The following is an 18,832-nucleotide window of genomic DNA, read 5'->3' as shown; positions in this document are numbered from 1 at the left end:
CAGCTAAGTTGATGGAAGAATGCTTCTGTCAACCTAGTGACCTTTGCTCAGGGAGTTCCTACAGTGGTGGAAAAACCCTTCCCATCACCACAGGATGTGTCTACACTTTGGAGTTACAGCATGCTGCTGTAGCCCCTGTAGTACAGACATGCTCCCAATCAAATGTTTTCAAAACCTCTCTAGCAGAGTGAATCCATTCTTGGGGCTTGTCTACACTTAAAATGTGACAGCTGCATCACTGTAGCACTTCACTGTAGACAGTACCTATGCCGATGAGAGGGGTTCTCCTGTCGGTGTAGGTAATCCGCCTTCCTGAGAGGTGGTAGCCAGGTTGACGGAAGAATGCCTCCATTCACCTAGTGGTGTCTGCATTGGGGGTTAGATCAGTATAGCTGTGCCTTCTAAGGGTATGGATTTTAAACTGTACAGATATAAAATCCTAGTGTAGACCAGGCCTTGGTGTGCTTCTGTTTCCCAGTCCTTCCACCTCCTGTGTCTGAATTAGTACATGTTGAAGGAGAAGTAGTTCAAAAGATATGCCAAGCCCTCTTTCTACAATCATTTGCTTCCCATTAGAAAAGTGATAGTACAGCCGTTTATGTCAATAGGGATGAAGTGACTTTAAGCTTCCCCCCCACCACCCCAGGGTGACCAGACAGCAAATGTGAAAAATTGAGATGGGGGTGGGGGGTAATAGGAGCCTATATAAGAAAAAGACCCCCAAATCGGGACTGTCCCTAGAAAATCGAGACATCTGGTCACCCTACCACCCCTCCCACACAGCTGCTGTGCCTGTGAACAGAGTGTTTTAAATCATTTTGATTCTTCCTGTCACTGTGTGTTACATAGAATGTCAGCTCAGACTCTGGAACTAGAAGAGGAGTTTGTCTGTGTTGTACTTGGAATAGCAGAGAGGTTTTTTCAAGGGTGGGGTTGATGGACCATGGCTCAAATGTAGGTTTGATGTCCATGCTCAAGTCTGTTAGGCCCTGATCCAGCAAAGCACTTTAAGTCTTTGATTGATTTCCTTGATCTCAGTGGCACCACTCCACAGGTACATCTACATTGTAAAGACAAACCTGCAGCACTGACTCTCAGAGCCCGGGTCAATTGACTCAGGTTTGCAGGGTGAAGTCTAAAATTAGCAGTGCTCCATAACCCTCCTTCTTCGCTGGATTTGAAAGCCCATCTAGAGCAGGAACATCTGCACGGCTGTTTTTAGCACTGCAGCCTGTCATTTTTTTTGTCACCGTTTTTTCTTTGCAGTGTAAGCATCCCAAAGGCTTTAGGTTAAGCACACACTAAAGCACGGGTCGGCAACCTATGGCACACTTGCCAAAGATGCTGCTCCCGGCGGAGGCAGAGGAGAAGTGGAGGCAGGGCCTTGGGGAAGCGGGGTGGGTGGAATAGGGGCATATCCCCTCCAGCCCCCTGTCCTGACCCCCCCCACACACACACACCCAGCCCTCTGCCCTGAGCCCTGCAGCCCCCCGCATACCCCAGGCCCTGAGCCCTGTGCCCTGCACACACCCCAGACCCCTGTCCTGAGCCCTGTACCCAGTGGTGAGCTGCCAAAAAATTAACAACCAGTTCCCTCTTCCTCACCCCACAAGGGGGTCGTGGCTCCCTCCCCCACCCCCCGGACTCCTGCCCCATCCAACCTTCCACGTTCCTTGACACCACAGCCCCCGGGACTCCCCCATCCACCTCCCTTCCCTGTCCCCTGACTGCCCCCTGCCGCCCCATCCAATCCCTCCTCTCATGCCTGATGGCCCCCCTGGGACCCCTGCCCCCATTCAATCCTGTTCCCTGCCCTCTGACCACCCAACTCCTATCTGCCCTAACCCCTATCCACCTACCCCCGAACTCCCCTGCCCTCTTCCAACACCCCCTTCCTACCCCCTCCTCCCATACCACGCTGGAGGCTGGGCTGGAGGTGCTGGACTGGGCCAGAGCCGCCCGGCTGGGGCTGCTCAGTTGGGGGTGCCGGGCCGGAGCCACGCCGCCCGGCCAGCCTAAATCAGGGCCGGAGCTGGACCAGAGCTGGGCCATGCTGCTAGGACCAGAGCCGGTCCATGCCGCCGGGGCCAGGGCATGCTGCCCGGCCGGGACCGAAGCTGGGGCCAGAGGTGGGCCAAGCTGCGGCTGGGGCTAGAGGTGGGCCGCACCGCCAGGGCTGGAGCCGGGCTGCACCGCCAGAGCTGGAGCTGGGACTGAGCCGCACTGCCCAGCAGAAGCTGAGGCTGGGGTGCCCGGCTGGAGCCGGGGCCGTGCTGTGCCGCGCCGCCAGAGCCAGAGCTGGACCACACCACCTGGCCAGGACTGGGGTTCTGGCTGCTGGACCCCTGCTAGCCGGGGTCCCGGCCGCAGGCCCCACTCAGCCCACTGCCGGCCTAGGTGAACAGATCAGCAGCAGGCTGAGCGGGCCACCAGCATAAGATCAACATTTTAATTTAATTTTAAATGAAGCTTCTTAAACATTTTGAAAACCTTGTTTATTTTACAATAGAACATTAGTTTAGTTATATCATATAGAGAGAGACCTTCTAAAAAACATTAAAATGTATGACCGGCACGTGAAACCTTAAATTAAAGTGAATAAATGAAGACTCGGCACACCACTTCTGAAAGGTTGCCGACCCCTGCACTAAAGTGCTTTATTGGATTTTGGGCCTTGTTACTTAGGCTGGGCAGGTTTGTGGCACTTTTTGGAGGACTGATGTGTGCACCTGTTTATTTAAAATAAAATATAATGTATATATACAGCACCTTCATGTATGTTACAGGTGCTTAATAAAAATCTAATAAAACTGCAATAATCTCAAATAACTTGGAAATCTGAAAACATACGTTGCCTAGCAACAAATATGTGCAGCTGAGACTTGGAAACTTGTAATAAGTTTTTAAAAGCAGAGAATTGTGCATGCTCATGTTGTCAGTCAATACAGACCTCAGACTCCATCCTTTCACAATGCTATTCTCACTACTCTCTGAAGGGTAGCAAAATAAAAATGTGTAGTTACTTGATGTGATGCGCAAAGTGGTTAAACTTAACTTGGAATAGCAAGGTTTAATAGAACAAAATGGAGTCATCTAAACGAAGTGCTGAAAATCAGCAAGGTTAGTAGCCATAGAAAAATCCTCCTGGGTGAAATGTCCCTGTTAACTGCAGTTTCTGTTCTCAATATGTTTTTAAAATAATCCCTTTGTTCTGCTTATAGCAATAGGTCTCAAACTTTTTTACTGGCAACCCCTTTCACACAACAAGCTTCTGAGTGCGACCCCCCTGATAAATTAAACACACTTTTAAATATATTTAACACCATTATAAGTGCTGGAGGCAAGTGGGGTTTGGGGTGGAGGTTGACAGCTCGTGACTCCCCATGTAATAGCCTCGCGACCCCCTGAGGGGTTCCAACCCCCAGTTTGAGAACCCCTGGCTTATAGACACTATACTGATATAGTAGCGTTCACATGTCCTGACATACTGTTTTCAGATGGAACTTTTCCTAAATAATATGTATGGATCAAAATTCTTATCTCAGTTCCACTGGTTTTCATCCAGAGTAACTCCATCGAAACTCAATGGAGTTACTCCAGATTTACACCTATGTAATCTAGATTAGAATCCACAGGAAAAGAAACAATGATTTTAAGATCCTGAAAATTCTTTCAAAAAAATTTTTTGGGGTGGGGTGATCATCTTTCACAGATAGTTTCTTCCACTCGGTTTACAACCCAGCCTCCACTGGTTAAAAGCATATCAATACTTCTCCTAGATTGTCCAGAAAGATGGGACTTGCCTACCCCTGCCCCACATTTTTTTATTTTGTGTCCCAAATAGTTCTAATATTAACGAAACCACCTTTGATCAATGTGCCGAAACTAAATATCTAGCTCTTTAGATCAGTATATCTCAATGTGCTTTACAAAGGAGGTAACTCGTACAGGGTACTCACAAATGTGCAGCTTACTATAACAGAATGTAATGAAGCTCTAGCGTTGGGGTGGGGCAATAACTACCCTGTCTCCAAGGAAGCAGTGTAATCAAGAAACCAGTGCAGCAAAACCACTCCTAATGTTTGATGTAAACTGGTGCAGTGTGATGCCACACATAGGGGGAAAGTCTTTTAAATGTTTTCAGTAATAAGTAGCTCCGGCTTCTGAAATTAGACACAATGGTTAAAGAAAAGACTGTGAGTTACTAGATATAATTACTGAACACTGAATAAGTAGGCTGCAGATATTACATATCTGCACTCTGGTTCTTATTTAAACCCTGCAATTTGTCTGTTACACCCTGGGAAATGTGGCTTTCCTGTCATCTCATTCCTCTCTTGTTTGTGCCTCACTGCAATGCACTTGCTCACAAGGGAAATGCTGTTAACAAATTGCAGAAATTATAGAAGAAAATCATTCATCCCACAACCCTCTGAGTGAATTCTTCCAAAATACACATTAATGGTGCACAATGGTTGCCTAAAGTGTAGCCCTGACTTCATTATAATTCAGGATATTCCTAAAATATCACTTTTGTACGGCAAGAGACCACAACGCTAGGAGTCAGGAAACTGTCAACATGTTGATGCATGTGCCAGATAGGAAGCTCATATGTATACCCCCCTGCAGGGCTGAGGAATTTGTGTAGCTGCTGGTTCTCCCATAATGAATGTTCTCATCCTGAACCTGTGGAAAAGCTATTAAGCATTAAATTGTGTTCCTACTCAGAGGGCTGTTTCACATCTGAGTCTGTGTGCAGGATTGTGGTGGGGCTTTAACAGTTGGAAATGGTCACTGTTCCATTATCCCAAAGAGAAAGCAATATCTGTTTTGGTTTGGTTTTTAAATAATTTGATTGGAAATTGCATGGGAGAAGGGAAATTAACCTCAAAATAAAAACAGCTGGTGCTTTTCTCTTAAATAACTGTTTTGAAAACCACAGTTTGATCCAAATGATTATGGTCATCACAAAGATCCATTAAGATAAAGACAAAAGCTGGCAAAAAACATTAGAATGGTGGTGAGGGATGGATCCTACCTGTACATGTGTGCATGGTGAGAGAGAGAGAGGTTTTTTTTTCTTCTGAAGCGGGAATACTGAAAAAAAAATCTGCCTATTTTTTTTTAATGGAAAATGGCTTTTGGAGGAAACAGATTTTGGTGAAAAGTCTATTTCTTCCTCAAAACATTTTATGAGGGAGGAAAAAATATTCCCAACCAGCTTTAATATTCAGGGCAAAATTATCCCTTCTGCCAGAATGAGGAGCAGGTTAGTATATGTGAGGGGGAAAAGAGCACAGGGAACCACTAACTTACCCTTTCACTGTCCCCTGAGCACCCATCCCCAGGCCAGAATTAGGGCAGAGCTCTTCCATAGTGCTTAAGGCACAGCTGAAAGTTATATCCATATGTGCTGTCTTGCACATAAGGGGCAAAATTTTCCAGCTTGAAAGTATAATGTCAGTTGCCTGTATTAGTAGCCTGATGTTTTCTCAGCTCCAGTCGAAGATAATGTGAGCTGGGAATGCTCAGCATCTCTTTTAAGCAGGATCAGGAGCCTAATTTTGGATTTAAAGGCAACATTTTCAAAAGCACTTAAGTGAAACAGGAGCCTAGGTCTCATTGCTTTTCTGTATGTACCTAAGTTTGAAGTATTTTTCCAGAGGTTGGGTCTGTGTGGGTGTAGGAGCATACCTGCTCATGGTGGTGCTACCCTCATAATAAATTACAGAGCCCCTTGATATATTATATTAATCAGGAACCTTAATCCGCTTCACCTGTACTCTGCTTAGCAATTCATCTCTGTCTGGACAGTTTCTAACATTCCAAAACTCCGAGCACTGTCAAACAACTCCCATACATTTTTTAAAAAAATCTGAAAAATGTTTCCTTCTGTCCTCACTAACTGTGGAATTCCCACTCTACCCTCCCCAGGTTTCATTGTCCTGAAGTACAAGACAGGCAATATTCAATCCAGGACTAGGGACAGATTTAAGGTTTGATATCTCATGATGAGCAATCAGTGCTATTTCCATTACAGTATGCAGTGTTGTTGTAGCCATGTTGGTCCCAGGATATTACAGGGGCAAGGTGGGTGAGGTAATATATTTTAGATGGCCTAAAGACAAGCTCTTTATAAGCTATTAGCTAAAGAGACATATTCCAAGAAGTTGCTCCAACAGAATATTACCTCACTCACCTTGCCCCTCTATTTCCATTACAGTTATTACCTCACGCACCTTGCCCCTCTATTTCCATTACAGTAACCAGTTTGGGAATTCATTGTGCTAGCACTGTACGAACATATTAAAACAAACCCCAGAACCAGAAGCTTTCAGTTTAATTTAAGATGAGACATAATTGGTGGAACAAACAAGTATGTGTTTGTGAGAAATGCAGTGGCGATGGGGAGGAGAATGGTTAACAGTAGTACAAGCATTGCTTTTGGTAGGATAGCTGTGTGCAGAGTTTGTAGATGTTTGTTTGTTTGTTTTTGTTTTTAATGGAAACAAATAACCAGATTACTAATAGTAGTCTCAGCTCCCCACCTGCTTCCCTATTAACTTCTGACAGGGTGCTGTAGGCATCACAGTGGAAATTAGTCTTAAAGAGGGATGTGCAAAAGGCTAAAGGTAGTGGGGTTAAGGATTAGTGGGAGGGGATGTTTCACAAATAAAAGGTGGCATAGGAGAAAACAACATAAAATTGCTTATGGCAAGAATGGATTTGTTAGTGTTTGAAGGTATTTCATACTCACTGCTCTGTAAAGAACCTGGAGTTAGAAACTTTAAATCCAACCCCCTGAAACAAGCAATACTGGGTATGAAATAACCGCTAAGAAAAGCTGTGTGATGAGATGTGACCATAACAGACAGCTCCAATGAAAACTCTGTGACAAGATAATGGGAGCTCATCTTTCTGTAGCCATTTTTGTTGTTGTTTGTTTGTTTGATAAACAGAGGCAGAACATTGTTCCCTGTAATTTTATGTCAAACTCTTGTGATTTTTTTTTTACTATAAAAGCCTCAAGTAAATAAATGCTCTGTTTAAAAAAATTTTTTTTTTTTGTATACACTTCCTAATACAGATACATTAATTACAGTAAAAGCAGCAAAGAGTCCTGTGGCACCTTATAGACTAACAGACGTTTTGGAGCATGAGCTTTCGTGGGTGAATACCCACTTCGTCAGACGTGGTGGGTATTCACCCACGAAAGCTCATGCTCCAAAACGTCTGTTAGTCTATAAGGTGCCACAGGACTCTTTGCTGCTTATACAGATCCAGACGAATACGGCTACCCCTCTGATACTATTAATTACAGTGTAGTTACAGAACAGTCCTAGTGTGTTACAGTTGCCACTAATTCATTTATACTTCAAGCCTACTTTACTTAGTGTTACCCCTTTTAGTCTCATACTTAATACATGTATTATTTTGTAGAATTCTAGTACATAGCCACATTATTGTTATAGTGTAATTACTATGAAGTTCTACTTTGTGATATATGTATTTGTTACAAAAAGCTACAATCAGAAGTTAAATTATATGGGTGCACTTGATTTATAGTGTAGCTTTGAATTACTATCTCATTGTATTCTCATGGAGTCACAAGGAATTTTTGGGTGGATAATTCAAAGTCCTGATGAAAGTTCCATGTATGTCTCTGGAACTCCCTATGCAGTGATTAGGGCACTTGGCTGGGGCTCAGGAGACTGGTTTCTAGTCCAAACTCTGCCACTGGTGTGCTAGATGACCTCGGGCAAGTCACTTCCCATTCCAGTGCCTCAGTCTCCCCATCTGTAAAATGAAAATGATGTTGACCTCCCTTGTAATGTACTTTGAGATCTGTGAATGAAAAGCATTATGTCAGAACTACTAGGAGGTGTTACAATGTAACTGCCCTTGTAGTTCCCTCAGATGTGTACTGTATTTTGAAATGAACCCTTATTTCTGTGTAATACCACATTTATCCATGTAAGTACCATGAAGCTTAATCAAAAGGATATTAAAAAAGCTTCTTCCCAGGAGCTGTATAAACTGTAATACAACTGTATCTGTATTCAACACAAGCATATTGAATACTGCTGATGAGAACAAGAGTATATTAGCAGTTCCCAACAGCTGGGAACTGGGTCTGTCCTGCTTCTCCTCTTCTGTAATATGAGCTATTGGAACTGTCTGAATATTTCCCAGGTGTTTCTACTTGTTCTCTGGACTCGCATAGTAGGCTGTTTGGAGAAGGTGTGTTCCTAAAACTGCTAAGGTGAAAGGATCTTCCATTTGATACTGCTTTGTGATAAAGAAATTCAACTAAATAATGTTCACATTAAATAGGTGAAAGACAACATATCAATTAGAGTAGAAACTGCAGGGTTTTTGAGGAGTTTCTTAGTGGTCTGATTATTGAGATTAACTTTTCAGAGACTTGAAAACGCATTTCAGTCACCGCATGGACTGCATGTGTTGGCTCAATAGAAGCACCAGATATTCAGTTTGTATCTGCAAATGTCTTTTTGCAATTAGTGCAAACAGAAATAGTGTCAATTCAATAAACATAGCACAAAAAGTTTACGGAAAATGCAACTAAGAAAAGTAACAGTAATGTATTGCAACTAATTAGAAGCATAAACTAAGCATTCAAATCCACCTCTGAAAAGGGTAGGTATAATAAAAATATTGTATCCAGGGTATACTTGAATGCTAATATTACAGCTGGCATTCTTTTTGTTTTTATTTGTTTTGCAGTGGTTACGCAGAGCTATTGCAGTGCTTTTGGGAGGTACTTCCCCCCCACCCCTTTCTCTCAATTTTTGAAAAAAGTTGCATTGTGAATTTCAATGCTGAATATTCTGTTCCTAAATTCTTTTCCAGGGTTTTTCACTATTTAAGGAAATGTTTGACATTTAAAAATCTATTTTAGCAAACTTCTATGTAATTTTATTTCAGAAGTGAATTTTTGGAAAAAAAATTGTTGTTGCTAACAGTCTGATTTTGAAGATTTTATTACTTGCAATGCTACAGGTTAAATTATATCTGGAGACCTGGCTATAATGCATTTGTCCATTCTCAGATACAGTTAAAGCATCTTTCTAATTTGTTACATAGAAAGGATCTTAACCATGTTTACAAACCATGCTAAAGTCTCCATTCTGGAACTTGGGACGTTCATATCTGTGCAATAAGGCTTGAATTCTTCAGACAGTGTACGTATGCTTAATTTTAAGCTCTAAAGTAATCCTGCTGAGGCCAAACTTCAATTTAAGCATGTGTCTAAGTGTTGTAAATTGGAACAATCACGTTGTAATTGCATCCCCTGCCACAGTTATGCTTGTAGTGTAGACAAGCCCATAGTCATATTAATGGGTCTAGGCACATGAGTAAGCGTTACTGATATGGCATGGGCGCCTCTATACTAAAAGCCCTAGCAGTGTAAGTTGGCATAATGAGGAGTGTCTATTTTGAGATGGTTTTTTGTTTGTACCCATAGCCCACAGAACTGTTCCGTAACAATGATCCAGGGATACATGGGCGGGGGGGAAGCAGGAGAGAGGAAAACACTTGTTTCTTCTGAGTGCTGATGAGGCAAACTTGCTTCACCCACTGGAGATGCAAAAAAACCAAGAGAAGAGCAGAGAGGGTCCTCCACATCCTGTAAAAAGCAGAATTCAGATAGTACAGCCTCCTGGGCATTCAAGCCTCACTGAAAGGGAACTAAGTCAAAGAACCCAGCAGAGCTCTTATGTGTATCCAAATCCCACAGAAAGGGAGCCAAGTCCACAGAGCTCAGCAGATCCCACGTAGTCACATTTAGGACATCTGCACAGTGTATGGTGCCTGGCATCTCAAGAGAGCAGAGCTTGAGAAATCTGAAATGAAACACATTAGGAACTTCTCAGAAAGCTGCATGTTCCATCCTGATTTATATATTGATGTTTGCCATCCTATTTCTTCCACTGGGATTACAAGGGAAGAATTTTTTACGTGATTTTCCTCACCACAAAGCAGTTTAAAAGGGATGCTCCTTTCCTCTTAAGCATTCTAAGCACAATCCATGTGGATATGTAGTTATTGCTCTCTGCACTACCTGGAAAACAAGAAGAGGAGAGTTCTCAGAGTTGTAGTTGTCCTGTGTTCCCAGGAAAACATCCTTAATTGTGATGGGTGAGTGTGAGGGTGTGGTAGCTACTGGGAACAGCTTTACTTCCCTTTATGGATAGACTATAACTATAGTTCCAGAATGCTCTACTTTGTTTTCTCTTCTGAGAAGTTACATGAGCTTGGACAGAGTAGAGGGGTCTTCATTATTAAATTATTTATTTTCATGTGTCATTACATGTGCAGGTCCATGAATGTATGTAGGGGAAAAAAAATTCTGAAAATTCTGTGTAATCACCAGAATGTTAAGAAAGCAAAGAAGTTAAAGATGCTCCATTCCCAACTCAGAAATATATAGCATAATAGAGTCTAATTGCATACTTAACTTTGTTTGGTAGTACACAGTTTGGTAGTACACAGGAATAAGGGTTCACTTGAAAATATGGAAGTTATTTGACCATTGCATATACAAATCCATGTAAGCACACAGGAAAGTGAACCTGAAAATTCCATGAGGTAGCAGTGGTCAGGCAATTCAAAGATATTATAGTATAAACTATGTAATTAAACTTAAGAGTCTTGGATTTTATAGTAAATATGTGTATCAAAAAGTATATCTTCGTAGTTGTTACATTAGTGTTACTGTGGAGTTTGTGTACCAGGATTCTTTAAAAAAATGAGTGTTAATTACATGTAAAAAATGAGAACTGTACAGTAAATAGTGTAACCACACTGTACTTAATATATGTGCATGACGAAGTGTGTCTCACATCTCTACTTTTGCAATTAACACTTTTTTTTTTAGCAATTCTAAACATTATGGGCCCAGTTATTATCATTATTTGTGTTCTGGTAGCATGAAGAGGCTGCAGTCAAGATTGGGGCACTATTGTGCTAGGGGCTATACAAACATAGTAAGAGACAGTCTTGGCCTCCAGGTTCTGACACCTTTAGGCTGAATAGCACCTTACTTAGGACTTGACTACAATGGCAATTTACAGTGCTGCAACTTTCTCATTCGGGTGTGAAAAAACACTCCCCTGAGCTCAGCAAGTTTCAGCACTGTAAAGCGCCAGTGTAGAGAGTGCACCAGCGCTGGGAGTCGCGCCTCTCGTGAAGGTGGGTTTTTCTCAGAGCACTGTGCTGCAACCACACAAGGCATGTTAAAGCGCTGCTGCGGCAACACTTTAGCCTTGCCAGTGTAGACTAGCCCTGAGTTACTCTGATTCTTACACAGTAAGATACTACTTAAGGCCTTGTCTATACTACAGGGGTAAGTCGACCTCAATTACGAGGTAGCTTAGGTCAACTTACTGCAGTGTCTACGCCACGCTCTCCCACTGACTTACCTTACTCTTCTAATTCCATTGGAGTACCGGAGTCGATCAGAGAGCGCTCTGCGGTCAAAATTGACTTCTGCTGCATCAATCGCAGCAATGTCGATCCCTGGTAAGTGTAGACATGGCCTTAGTGAGAGTGAAGGTGGCAGCATGAGCTTTATATATGTTGTTGTTCTCAATTTCAGCCATAATCTTGTATCATTAATGTTACAGCACTCTTATGGTATCACTCATATTATACATCTGTAATTTATGTAAGCTTCCAAAATAATTATATTTAAATTCCTACATATAAGAGGGGAATAATCTGTACACAGGACCTAAAAACTGTGAACTCCTGATTTCTAATCCTGCAGTGGCCTTGGATAAATTACTCAATCTCTTTTGCTCAATTTCCCCAACTGTAAAATGGGCATGAAAAAAGCTACCTAGCAGAGGTGTTTTGAGAATTCATTAGTTTGTGAAGCACTTTTTCAATTGTAATTGGCTGTATTCTTGCTGAGTATTATTATGTTATGCTTTCTTAGATTTTTGGTTAAGAAAAATAACCTGCCTTTTACATATAGTGCCATGTACACATACGTACTGTTATGCTATGTGGTACTATGTTTATTACCATATTTATAGTAGATGGATGTGTAATTTAGAGCTTGTTAATTCGTAGAAGCTGTAAATTGATTTCGGGGTGGGGGGGAGTTTGAATTTGTTTATCCTGAAAAATGAAGTTAGCTTAAAAACTATTATTGTGCAAGAGATAAAAATGGTGACATAATCTTGTACATGAAGTACAATACTGGAAATAGCAACTTTTCCCCCCTCCTGTTTGTTTTTCCAGTATGGGGTACTGTATCCTTTTTGTCCATGGTTTGAAAAAGCTCTGTGCCTGGTTAAATAGATGGGGAGCTACTGCCCTGAGCCTCTCTGCTTTGCTGCTGCTGCTGCTGTTCTCTTGGAAAACTGTGAAACAGAATGAAATCTGGTTGTCAAGAGAATCCCTCTTCAGGTATGATCAGCCACAGGAAAATATTTGCTGTACCTTTGTCTTTAAATTTATTTGTAAAGAAACAGGAAACACATGGCATGTTATTATTGCATGGAACAAATCATTTTTATTAAGTAAAAGGAATAGTTCTACTATTATTGTATTATTATGTTGTGGCTTGCCATTATATAGTGCCAAAAAGTGCATGCTTTTTTATAGGAAGAAGGAAGACAAGTTTCCTGCCCTGAGGATCTAGTACAGTAGTTCAGATTATACATTTTAAATAGCATAATATGTGTTTAAAAGAGAAGAGTGGATAGAGGAATTTACATACAACTAACATAAAGAGCAATATTTTAATGAAATTATTACCAACAAAAAAAGTCAAAGCCATTTTTGTGGGTAGATTTGAACATTCCCCTGCAGCACCATGCCCCAAACTGGATTATGTTAAAGCAGAGGTTCTAAACCACGTCTGGGAGGTGTCTGTCATGAAACTTTTTTCAGTTACGAGGTTGCAGTCAGGAAGATATTGAGAACAACTATGCTACAGTGTGAGAACCAGAAGGTGAAACTGCCTGGAAATAAAAGTGACATGAACTCTTCAAGCTGAGTGAAATGCAAAATGTAAACAGAAGGAATATTGAGAAGGAAATGTGATCTTTAACATTCTTTCTGGTTAAGTAGGCTACATTTCTATTAGTAACGCAGGTAAAGAAATATGTCCTTGTGGGATTGTTTTGGTTTTGTTTCTCAAATAAAGTAAATGGAACACTGCTGAGGAGACTGAAAGGTTTTATAAAGTATAAAAGGAAGAAAATGACTTAATAATTTTCTCTCCTATCGGAAATCATTGTGCAAACACTGATACCAACACTATCTGCATATGAACAAACTTTGATTTTGGCAATATGACTATTTTTTTTAGAAGTTTTAGTTAAAAAAAAAAACCAACAAAATCTTTGACTCAATGATAGTTATTGCTGTGCCTTTACTTAAAAAATACTATCCTATTCAATAGATTTGGTTCAAAACATGGTAGTAGCACAACTGGAAAGATGTAGAATGTATTTTAGCAACATTTTTATAAATGGTAGAAACTAGGGCTGTCAATTTAATTGCAGTTAACTCACTCAATTAACTCTAAAAAATTAATCATGATTTTAAAAATTAATCACAATTAATCACAGTTTTAATTGCAGTGTTAAACAATAGAATACCAACTGAAATTTATTAAATATTTTTGGATGTTTCTCTACATTTTCAAATATATTGATTTCAATTACAACAGTATACAAAGTAGACAGTGCTCATTTTATATTGTTGTTTTTTATTACAAATATTTGCACTGTCAAAATGATAAACAAAAGAAATAGTATTTTTCAATTCACCTCATACAAATACTGTAGTGCAATCTCTTTATGGTGAAAGTGCAGCTTACAAATATAGATTTTTTTTTGTTACATAACTGCACTCAAACACAAAACAGTGTAAAACTGTATTGCCTACAAGTCCACTCAGTTCTTCTACTTGTTCAGCCAATCACTAAGACAAACAAGTTTGTTTATATTTACGGGAGACAATGCTGCCTGCTTCTTATTTACAGTGTCACCCGAAAGTGAGAACAGGTGTTCGCATGGCACTTTTGTAGCCGGCATTGCAAGGTATTTACATGCCAGATATGCTAAACCTCTGTATGCCCCCTCATGCTTTGGCCACCATTCTAGAGGACAGGCTTCCATTGCTGATGATGCTCATTTAAAAAAAATACATTAATTAAATTTGTGGCTGAACTCCTTGAGGGAGAATTGTAATACTCCTGTTCTATTTTACCCGCATTCAGCCATATATTTCATGTTGTAGCAGTCTCGGATGATGACCCAATACATGTTCCTTTTAAGAACCCTTTCACTGCGGATTTGACAAAATGCAAAGAAGGTACCCATGTGTGATTTCTAAAGATAGCTACAGCACTCAACCCAAGATTTAAGCATCTGAAGTGCCTTCCAAAATCTGAGAGGGACGAGGTATAAGGAATGCTTTTAGAAGTCTTAAATGAGCAACACTCCAATGCGGAAGCTACAGAACCCGAACCACCAAAAAAGAAAATCAACCTTCTGCTGATGACATCTGACTTAGATGATGAAAATACGTGTGTTGGTCTGCACTCCTTTGGATCATTATCGAGCAAAACCCATCATCGGCATGGATACATGTCCTCTGGAATGGTGGTTTAAGCATGGAGGGACATATAAACCTTTAGTGCATCTGGCACATAAATATCTTGTGATGCTGGCTACAACAGTGCCATGTGAATGCCTGTTCTCACTTTCAAGTGACATTGTAAACAAGTGGCAGACAGCATTATCTCCTGCAAATGTAAACAGACTTGTTTGTCCAAGTGATTGGATGAACAAGAAGTAGGACGGAGCAGATTTGTATGACATGAAGTGTAAAAGACTTTATGTTCTACTTGACTACTGTTTGCGAATCTGTCTCTTTGACAGCCTCATGTATATATTTTTCATTGAAACAGACCAGTATGTATTCAGTTTGGTTGGCAAACTTATTAAATTTACTTCCTGATGCTTCTTCAACAATTGTCTAGTTGAAGTCGTCACGGTAATGCCGGTGATTTGTACATCAATTGTTTAACTTGATTTTCAAAGCTATTCACCAAAGCAAAGTTTCCTTTTCTCATTATTAATGCTAAGCCTTTTTATATATGCCTTTATATAAGCAGTCCCACGCTATAGAAGTAGGTGGAGCTCTGGTAGAGAGAGATTTTTGAAAAATATGAAATAGGAGTTGCTTCAGTATAACACAATTCATTGCCTATCTCCTAAAACATGTTTACTACTTAAACAATGGAAACCATGGTGATGAGATCCTGGTTTCAGATGCCAACTCATTTTAAGAGCTGGATTTCAATCCAAACCTTCCAGGGTTAATGCCAACAATTCAAAAGAAAGCCCTGGCCTTGCAGTTTGGAAGACTCCCTTCCTTTTGAAGGTGGAGGAGACTGTCATTGTTTGTTTGGTGTTCATAAAATCACCTGGTAGCAACTACACATGAGATGGATTCAAGAGATATTGTTGACTGGATAGACAGATTTTCCCCGCACCCTCTTTCTGAAAAACAAAGAACTTCTGGACTATTTCATATGCAGAATTAATGAGCTGAATTCATTTCTAGTTTAACTAGTTTGAACTCATTGGGGTTACATTAGCATTGAGACATCTATTCCTGCCTGACAGCCTTCCAGTTTGTAATATTTGCTCATAGAACACATGCACCATCCTATCAGTGTGGCTTCAGCAGCCCAATGGCTTGTGGTTTATGTACTCGCTCTTCAAAACTACACTGTTCCAATCTACTGAGTAGACTATGGTGCACATGCTCCTGGCATCTGCACCCCTTTGAGTGGAAATTCAGGGTATGTCTACATCTACAATTTTGCAGCGCTGGTTGTTACAGCTGTATTAGTTCAGCTGTATAGGGCCAGCACTGCAGAGTGGCCACCACACTTACAGCAACCAGCGCTGCAAGTGGTGTTAGATGTGGCCACACTGCAGCGCTGTTGGGCGGCTTCAAGGGGGGTTCGGGGAACGCGAGAGCAAACCGCGGGGAAGCAGGTCTCCTTCCCCGGTTTGCTCCAGTGTTCCCCGAACCCCCCTGCAAGCAGATCTCCTTCCCCGCGGTTCCCCGAACCCCCGTGCAAGCAGGTCTCCTTCCCCGCGGTTTGCTCTCGCGTTCCCCGAACCCCCTCCGTGCAAGCAGGTCTCCTTCCCCGCGGTGTGCTCTCACGTTCCCCGAACCCCCGAGCAAGCAGGTCTCCTTCCCCGCGGTTTGCTCTCGCGTTCCCCGAACCCCCCTGCAAACCACGGGGAAGGAGACCTGCTTGCTCGGGGGTTCGGGGAACGCGAGAGCAAACCGCGGGGAAGGAGACCTGCTTGCTCGGAGTTTGGGGAACGCGGGAGCAAACCGCGGGGAAGGAGACCTGCTTGCTCGGGGGTTCGGGGAACGCGAGAGCACACCACGGGGAAGGAGACCTGCTTCCCCGCGGTTTGCTCTCGCGTTCCCCGAACCCCCCTGCAAACCGCGGGGAAGGAGACCCGCTTGGGGGGGATTCGGAGAACACCGGAGCAAACCGCGGGGAAGGAGACCTGCTTGATTACCAGAGAGGCTTCCTCAGGTATGCTGGGATACCTGCTTGTTCCACGGAGGTCAAGAAAAACGCTGGTAAGAGTCTACACTTGATTACCAGCGCTGGATCCTCTACACCCGAGACAAAACGGGAGTACGGCCAGCGCTGCAAACAGGGAGTTGCAGCGCTGGTGATGCCCTGCAGATGTGTACACCTCCTAAGTTGTAGCGCTGTAACCCCCTCACCAGCGCTGCAACTTTGTGATGTAGACAAGCCCTCAAACATGAGTTTCAACTTTTCTTTCATTGTGATCATGAGTATGACCATATGTGCAGAGATGGCTGGTCCTGGAGAGACACTGTCAACCTTGATTTGGGTGCCAAAGCAGATCTACCATTGGCAGCATTTGGAAGAGGTAAAGAAAACCAGAAGAACATAAGATAATGGGGACCTGGCCCCCTACCACCTTATTCTCAAAGAAAATGCTGTTTTAGTAGTCTGAGAAGGTGGAAGATCAAGTCTCCTGCTTCCTAAATTCTTGTGATTTATGTTGCCTCTTTCCCTTGCTCTCAGTGGCATAGGGAGCAGACTTAGTGCCTCTTCCTCCCTGTTGAACCTGCAGGCCAGCATGAGCAAGCCCTAAAGCAAGTAGGTTTGAGACAACAAACGCTCCGTCCCTGCTTCCTGCCAGAACTCCTCTGTCATCTCCCTTCATGCTGTGGGTGGCTATCTTATGGATGTGGGGGCTACTCTGGGCTGAAGGTGTTTGATACGTGCTCCCTGGGGTGCTGGAGGGATATCTTTGTGCTGAGGCTTGGTGAGCAGGGGCACACAGTAGCATTAATAGGGAATGGGACTCTGGGATAAGAGTTCAGATTGGGCTTTTAGGAAGCAGGCATTGGGAGGGACGTGAGAAAGGTGCATTGACAGGAAAATTCTGTCCTAGGAGAAAGCGGGGAAAGGACTCTTGACTAGGGTGGATGAAGGGGGAGACTGTGGCTGGCAGAGCCCTCTGGGAACGGACTGCAGGGGAGCTTCCCAGCACACAGCTCCTAAATACCCCCTTTCTTGCACACAGCCCCTGGCTGCCCTATCTGCGCCCTGAGCTACCCCTTGCTTGCACATAGACCCAGCGACCTGCCTTTCCTGCACCTTGAGCTACCCCTCTGCCAGCACATGGCCCCTAGCCATCCCCTCCTTGCACCCTAAGCTGTTTTCAAACTTTTTGAGCTAAGCCCCCCCACCATTGAGTTATAATTTTTGGTTGCACACCACCGCCCCAAAACGCAGACAGGTTGGGTGGCCTGCTGAGGTGAGTCAGGGGGTGGAGTGGCTCTCTCTCTCTGGACCCCACCATGTGGAGTTGGCGCAAACCCCGCTGGCCCCTGCCCCCCCACAAATAGAAGTCAGACTACATCTATGCCCAAGGCCCCTGTCTTGAGTCTCCCCTCCCCCCCACTGGACCCTGGAGTTTTTATAGCATGTCGAGGGGGGCCTCAGAGAGAGAAAGGTTGAGAACCCCTGCTCTAGAAAGTGTTTCCACATCATCCACAACTTGGGACAGTGCTTTAAATTGCAAGTCTACCCTGAAAAGCATCTATGTAAAAATGGCACTTTTTTTTTTACAAGCAAATTTTTGTCCTGAGTCATTGATTTAAATCTTTAAATCACTTTAGTCAGGTAAAAAAGAGGAAGAAGGACAAAGCAATTCCTACATTTTACTCCTGTTAATTCTGCAAAGAGTGAGTTGGCTTCTGTTCCGTTTGTGCATCATCAATTGCATGTTTTAAGTTCCAAGCATTTACGCTTGTGAAAATCAATGGGCTAGATCTGCACATGTGTCACTGAGGGAATAATTGGCCTGGAGATCCTTTGAGTGGTGATGATTCACAAAGCAGAAAGAACATAGCACAGCTTACCTCCCAAAGCCCAGGTTGGGTATGCAGGACTGATAGTAGAAAATCTTTTTGCTTATAAACTGAGTACAATTGATGTGGGCATCACTGAAAAGCATTAAAATGGTGCCCCAGAGAGACTGACTTGTAAGAATAGAACTTGTGCTTTAGGACACAATGGAGGGTACTGAGAGGAGGTTGTTTCCAAGCATTGGCCAAGTAGGATTTGCCTAACGATAATATTTGAAGTTGAGAGTGCTACTGGTAGTTAACAGGATGTTGTATCCCACCAAGATGACTTAAAGCTTTATCTCAGAGAGGAAATATGTGCAAAATGGCTTGCATACATTTATCTTTTATTTATGACAGTCAA

The 18,832-nt window shown here is 42.6% G+C and overlaps 1 protein-coding gene across 1 annotated transcript in view; it reads left to right on the top strand.

The window, feature by feature from the left end:
- The window catches only part of TMTC1 (transmembrane O-mannosyltransferase targeting cadherins 1), a 227,375-nt gene that overhangs the window by 139,473 nt on the left and 69,070 nt on the right, over positions 1 to 18,832 (top strand). Inside the window, 1 exon segment of the mRNA XM_030543349.1 lies at positions 12,271 to 12,438. Within this exon segment, the coding sequence (XP_030399209.1) occupies positions 12,271 to 12,438 (168 nt within the window).

This window comes from Gopherus evgoodei, chromosome 1 (genome assembly GCF_007399415.2).
Source record: "Gopherus evgoodei ecotype Sinaloan lineage chromosome 1, rGopEvg1_v1.p, whole genome shotgun sequence".
Taxonomy (NCBI): domain Eukaryota; kingdom Metazoa; phylum Chordata; order Testudines; family Testudinidae; genus Gopherus; species Gopherus evgoodei.
This window is presented reverse-complemented; position numbering and strand designations above follow the sequence as displayed.